We start from the raw sequence: 6,279 nt of genomic DNA, 5'->3' as shown, positions 1-6,279 counted from the left end.
TTTTATTTTATTTTATTTTATTTTATTTTATTTTATTTTATTTTATTTTATTTTAATTGCTTTTATTTTATTTTATTTTAATTGTTTTTATTTTATTTTATTTTATTTTATTTTATTTTTGTTTTATTTTTTGGTTGGTTGGTTTTTTTTATTTTTAAAATTTTTTGTGGATTTTTTTGGTTTTTTTTTATTATTTGTTTGTTTTGTATTTTTTGTTTATTGTTTAGTTTTTTTACTTATTTTGTTGGGGTTTTTTTGTGTTTTTTGTTTCTTGTTTGTTTTCTGTTTGGTTTTTGTTTCGTTTTCCTTTTTTTTTTTCTTTTGTTTTATTTAGTTTCATTTTTGTTTTGTTGTTTGTTTTTTTTTTCCCCCGAGGAAAACATTTGCATACGACCCAGAACATCCTTCAAAATGATTGATGCCCTCAGTGGGAATTTTGCAAGGGCGCTTAAAGCCAGAACTTGCGGAGGTGTGAATGTCCTGATGCTTAAACCCAGCCTGGCTAGATTGGGCTTTAATGAAGGACTGTGCCTCCAAATCCTTCCCTTCCTTCTCTCCACCTCCTTGCTCCGGTTTGCAGATCCCAGAGCTGCTCCAGCTCCGGGAATTTCGCTGTGGGCACAGAAAAGTCCCGGCTTTGGCCAAAACTTGGCAGAAATCCGCGCCAGGAACTGGGTGCAAAGGCTGGGGAGGGAAGGATTTGAGTCCAGGAGGAAAATTTGGGGCTGCCTGAGGGATTTTTTTATTCCCTCCTGCCTGGTTCTCCAGTGAGGCTTCCCTCTGGGAATTCCACTGAAATCCAGAATCCCTGAGGTTGGAAAAGCCCTCCCAGAACATCGAGTCCAGCCTGTCCCTGCTTTGCCAGAGCTCTGAGTGCCACATCCACTCCAATCCTCCCTGGGCAGCCCCTGCTGAGCCCTGACCCCCCTTTCCAGGAGGAAATTTCCCAAAATATCCACCCTGAGCCTCCCTGGGGCTGTTCCCTCGGGTTTGAGCAGTAAGGGGGAGGATGGCAAAGCTGTGGGTGGTTTCATTGCCCTCCTGTGGCATCCCCAAGCCCTGCTGGGTCTGGCCACGTCTCCCATGGGGTCCATTGGCTCAGAGGACACAGATGCACCAAAGGATGTTGGTGCTGCGGTCCCTTCGAATTTTTGGGATCTCTGTTCCTCCATCACAGAGCCCAGCTGGGAAATGAAGATGCAAAACCTCGGGGACAACAAACCGAGTGGCTCTGGAGTGAAATTTCTCATCAAGGACATTTCTACATCCCGAGATCGTGAAGTCTGATAGGACAAGAGATGAATGAACTCCCAGGTTTGAGCAATTGTAACATTTATTGGATTTTGGGAAAGCAGCAGAACGTTACCAAAGGCACCCCAAGGAACTCTCACATGAGCAGCATCCAGGGGACAGCAGGGGACAGCTGGGAAGGACCAGGCAGCACAGCCAGGGCTGGAGGCAAAGACACTCAGCACTGGAGTTGCTCAGGGCTGTTACTTCTGCTGGCCGGGCCAGCAGGAGCCCTGCTTGGTCTGGTGGGACACCACGGGGATGACAATGGGACATTTCTGCTGGGAGGAGCCTCCGCCGCCTCCTCCAGAGCTGATGATGATGGTCTGGCCTGAGGAGCCGCTGCTGGATCCTCCTCCCATTCCACAGCTGGATCCTCCTCCCATCCCGTAGCTGGATCCTCCACTGCAGCATCCAGAGTAACCTCCACTGCTTCCTCCAATGATGCTCTTTGATCCTGAGGATCCACCACCATAACCTCCTCCCATCCCATAGCTGGATCCTCCACTGCAACATCCAGAGGATCCTCCACCTACAACAATGCTCTTTGATCCTGAAGATCCACCATAACCTCCTCCCATCCCATATCCTGAAGATCCTCCACTACAGCATCCAGAGTAACCTCCACTGCTTCCTCCAATGATGCTCTTTGATCCCGAAGATCCACCGTATCCTCCTCCCATCCCATAGCTGGATCCCCCACTGCAGCATCCGGAGGATCCTCCACCTCCAACAATGACCTTTGTCCCTGAGGATCCACCACCATATCCTCCTCCCATCCCATATCCTGAGGATCCTCCACTGCAGCATCCGGAAGATCCTCCACTGCTTCCCCCTCCAATTATGACCTTTGTCCCTGAAGATCCTCCACCCATCCCATATCCTGAAGACCCTCCACTGCAACATCCAGAGGATCCTCCACCTACAACGATGCTCTTTGATCCTGATGATCCACCATATCCCCCTCCCATCCCATAGCTGGATCCTCCACTGCAGCATCCAGAGGATCCTCCACCTCCAACAATGACTTTTGTCCCTGAGGATCCACCACCATATCCTCCTCCAATCCCATAGCTGGATCCTCCACTACAGCATCCAGAGGAACCTCCACTGCTTCCTCCAATGATGCTCTTTGATCCCGAAGATCCACCATATCCTCCTCCCATTCCATAACTGGATCCTCCACTACAGCATCCAGAGGATCCTCCACCACCTCCCCCTACAACGACGACCTTTGATCCCGAAGATCCACCACCATATCCTCCTCCCATCCCATATCCCGAGGAGCCCCCACTGCAGCAGGATCCTCCTCCTCCTCCTCCAGAGCTGATGATGACTTTGCCGGAGTCCCCGCAGCAGGAGGAGCCCTGGGACTGGTAACCGGAGGAACCGCTCCCGTGGCAACCGGAGCTCTGGCTGTGGCAACCACTGGACTGGGAGGACATGCCATGGCAGCCCCCGGAGCTTTGTCTGGAGCACATCTTGGAGCTGTGAGCCTGCAAGGGATGGAGCTGTCAGAAGGGAGATGCAGCTGAGAGAAAAAAAGGAAGAATTCCCAGGAGTTGCCCCGTTTGTCCCAAATTCTGCAGCTTTAAAAATTCCCTCCCCTGTGAGGCTACTGGGAGAGATCCCCACAGGTCACAGCAGTTCAAGAAATCTCTGTGTACAAAAAAGTTGGGAACAATTCCCCAGCTTCGCACACATGCTCTGACACGCCTAAAAAAATGGCGTGGATCCTTCTGGATGTCTCACACTGAGTCAGCAGCTGAAAGTTCAGCTCTCAGAGTCCCAGCTGCAGCTCCCCTCGGGAAGGGAGCTCTCTTGGCACCTCCAGTTAGTTTTTGGTGGAACCACCATGGTTCAGAGAACACCCAAAGATCGCTGGAGAGAATCTCCCAGTGTGGAGCTTCCAGAAGTTTCCGTATCCGCGGGCTTACCTTCAGTGCTGGAGGGAACGTGGCGATGCTCGGTGGTTGAATGAGGAGCTCTGGGCTGGCTGAGCTTTTATAGAGGATGGATTGTGCTCCCGAGGGAAGTGAGACACCCTAAGGAATGCTGAGAGATTGATTTACAGAGCCCAGCTCCAGCTACCTCCTTCCTTGACTCACTTGCAGCAGAGCTGATGAGAAGGAGGCGCAGGGACTGTGCCCCATTCCTTAATTCCGCTTAATGATTCCCTTCCGGGAGCCTCACTCGGGAATTTTCGGGACAAACGACATCTCAGGGTCTGTTTTGGGGTTATGGGGGGAGGACAGTGCGTTTCTGATGGGCTGGAGATTTTTGGGTGCTCAGGACAGAGTGGGCACTGAGCGGAGTACCCATACCCAACCCCTGCTCCCAAATTTTTTCCTCAGGACTTTTCCTCAGGAACTGCTGGGACAGCAGGGAATGGGATCAGGATGAAAGAGGGGAAAATTCGGTTGGGTGCAGGAAATGTCTGTTGATGAGCACCTGGAGAACATTCCCAGCAGAACATTTTGGATGTTTTTATTTATTTTTGGGGAGCAAACTGACAAAGGAGAGAAGCAACCCCACAAAGCAGATGAGCAGATGGGGACTGGGGTGATTTGGGGCCAGAGAGTGATGGGAGGACAAGGATAAAGGATGTGATTGAGCAGAGTCACAGAGAATTCTGGAGAATTCTGGAGAATCTCCTCAAGAGCCAGGAAAGGCCGGAGGTTGAATCCTGATGGAGTTCCCTGCTCTGGAGCTGCCCAACTCTGTGTTGAGGACGCTGTGAGGGTGACAGTGACAAAGGGGATTTTTGCCTTCCACCTTTTGTGACCCCGAGGTGGCTGTTGGATTTCCACGGAGGTCTGTGCTCAGCTCCAGCTTCCAGGAGTCTCAGTCTCCAGGCTGGAGTGGGGAAAAACCTTGATATCCTTAATTTTTCAAAGACCATCAAGACCTTGAACTCTAGGATGTCAAACACGCCCTTCACCCCAACAGGACGCATTTCCCAGGGTCTTCACCGGTCACCCCTGAGCAGGGCAGCCACCTGGATGCCTTCCCTGCTGCAGGATGAATTTGTCAGCACGGCTGTCCCAACACCAGCTCTGTGTCACGCGTGTTTGGAGCCTGACAGCAGCATCCGCCCTGCTGGGACACCGAGTAGAGGAAGGACTAATGGGATTTTGGCCGTGGGGGACGTGTGACAGCAGCAGCAGGTCCCAGCTGTCACCGTGAACGTGACTTTGACGCCCTTGGGATGAGGACAGGGCCACCAGCAGCGGGGACACACGTGTGGGGGCTTTGGAGTCGCTGCCACGGCCGTATCTCTGTTCTCATCTCAGATCTGAGGTGTCACCGCTCTTCTGGCTCCCAGCTCTGATGTGTGGGTGGTGTACTCACCAGGATCTCAACACCTTGATCCCTTCTGTGCCTCCAACCTGCAGGGACTTGCCCAGAGGGACACTCAGGGATTAGCAGCTCCTTGGCACAGAGGATGAGCATCCTGACCCAGGGATGAGGAAAGGCCGTGGAGGTTTTTGGAGGGACGCTGAGAGGAGCCCACAGAGAGTTTTGGAGCCCCTGGGCCTGTAGCTTGTGGATTTGTTTGCCAGAGGTGTAGGAAAAGTTGCAGGAAGGGCCAGCACCACCACAGCCTCTCCCAGGTCAGGGAGAAATTTGGGTGCCTGTGTTGGCTAAAGGGAAATTGGGATGTAAAAGGCTTTGGGACTGTGTTCTTGGTTTTGTGATGCTCTGCTGGGCCCTTTTCCCTGCACCTCTGGAACCCTCCAGTTCCTCCTCCTGGGACCTACAAAGTCATGGCACCTCTTCACGTCCCCACTGCAAACACCTCACTGGTGGTTGGTACAAGAGAGGACAAATCCCTGGCCAGGTCCCACAGCACCCTGGTTCCCTTTTCCCACCAGATTCCCTCAGTGGTGCTGACAGTGTGGGCCGTGATCCTGCAGAAGAACTCTCCAGTGTTCCCCAAAAGTCTGGCAGTCTTGACCCCTCAAAAGTGTCATGGCCAACGACCCCTTTAATTCCTAATTTTGTTTCCTCCCTTCTGGGTGTGCTTGTGAGACAAAAAAAACCCCTCTGGGCTTAAAGTTAAAGCTTACTGGACTCAAGACTAATCCCAGCTGCTCCAAAGAGGACTTTGGGAGCGTTTTTGAGAGGATTGTCCCTCTGTGAGAGGAAAGCCAACTGTGTCTGGGCTACATCCAAAGGAGAGTGGGCAGGGTGGTGAGGGAGGGGTTTTTCCCTCTAGTCTGCTCTGGTGAGATCCCACCAGGAATGCTGTGTCCAGTTCTGGTGTCCCCAACATAAAAGGGACATGGAATTATTGGAGCAAGTCCAGAGGGTGCCATGAAGTTGATAAAGGGCCTGGAGCCCATTCCCTGTGGATTCAGGTTTGGGAATGTTGGGAATGTTGAACCAGTGGAGACCCCAGAGACCCTCTTAGGATCTGCAGGGGCTCCAGGGAAGCTGGAGAGGAACTTTTCCTCAGGAACTGCAGGGACAGGACACAGGGAAAGGGATCAGGATGAAAGAGGGGAAAATTCGTTTGGATATAGGAAAGATCTGTTAATGATCACTGGAGGCTGGAGAACATTTCCCAGCAGAACGTTTTGGGTGTTTTTATTCATTTTTTGGGTCAGTAAACTGACAAAGGAGAAAAGAAACCTCACAAAGCAGTTGTGCGCACAGAAATCTTTATTTCCCATCACATTTATGGCACAGAGGAGCCACCTGGGAGTTCACAGCACCAAGGGGACATGAGGAGTGGGGACGTGCCATCCTGGAGCGCAGGGATTCAATGATCCCTACCCAGGGCTCTCATTTCTGCTGGCCAGGCCACTGGGAGCTCTGCTTGGTCTGGTGGGACACCACGGGGATGACAATGGGACATTTCTGCTGGGAGGAGCCTCCACCGCCGCCTCCTCCAGAGCTGATGATGATGGTCTGGCCCGAGGAGCCGCCGCCGGAGCCGCCACCGCAGCATCCACCACCACCACCGCCGCCCCCTCCCATGATGAT

The 6,279-nt window shown here is 51.9% G+C and overlaps 1 protein-coding gene across 1 annotated transcript; it reads right to left on the bottom strand.

Annotated features, from left to right (window-relative positions):
* Positions 1-1,493: 1,493 nt before the first annotated feature.
* Positions 1,494-2,771, bottom strand: LOC117008681 (loricrin-like). Its single transcript, XM_033082652.1, has 2 exons — positions 1,862-2,771; positions 1,494-1,768 (listed from the first exon to the last, which is right to left on the bottom strand). The coding sequence occupies exons 1-2, from the start codon at positions 2,769-2,771 to the stop codon at positions 1,494-1,496; spliced, it is 1,185 nt and encodes a 394-aa protein (XP_032938543.1).
* Positions 2,772-6,279: the final 3,508 nt, after the last annotated feature.

This window comes from Catharus ustulatus, chromosome 30, assembly GCF_009819885.2.
Source record: "Catharus ustulatus isolate bCatUst1 chromosome 30, bCatUst1.pri.v2, whole genome shotgun sequence".
NCBI lineage: Eukaryota > Metazoa > Chordata > Aves > Passeriformes > Turdidae > Catharus > Catharus ustulatus.
Note: the sequence above shows the minus strand (reverse complement) of the source record. Positions and strands in the feature narration are given on the sequence as shown.

Excerpts from the sequence above, each read along its gene's own strand:
- LOC117008681 (XM_033082652.1), bottom strand. The coding sequence starts at position 2,771 with ATGTGCTCCAGACAAAGCTCCGGGGGCTGCCATGGCATGTCCTCCCAG. Across the intron at positions 1,769-1,861 it reads AGGATATGGGATGGGAGGAG|GTTATGGTGGTGGATCCTCA; the intron begins GTTATGGTGGAT and ends GGATGGGAGGAG.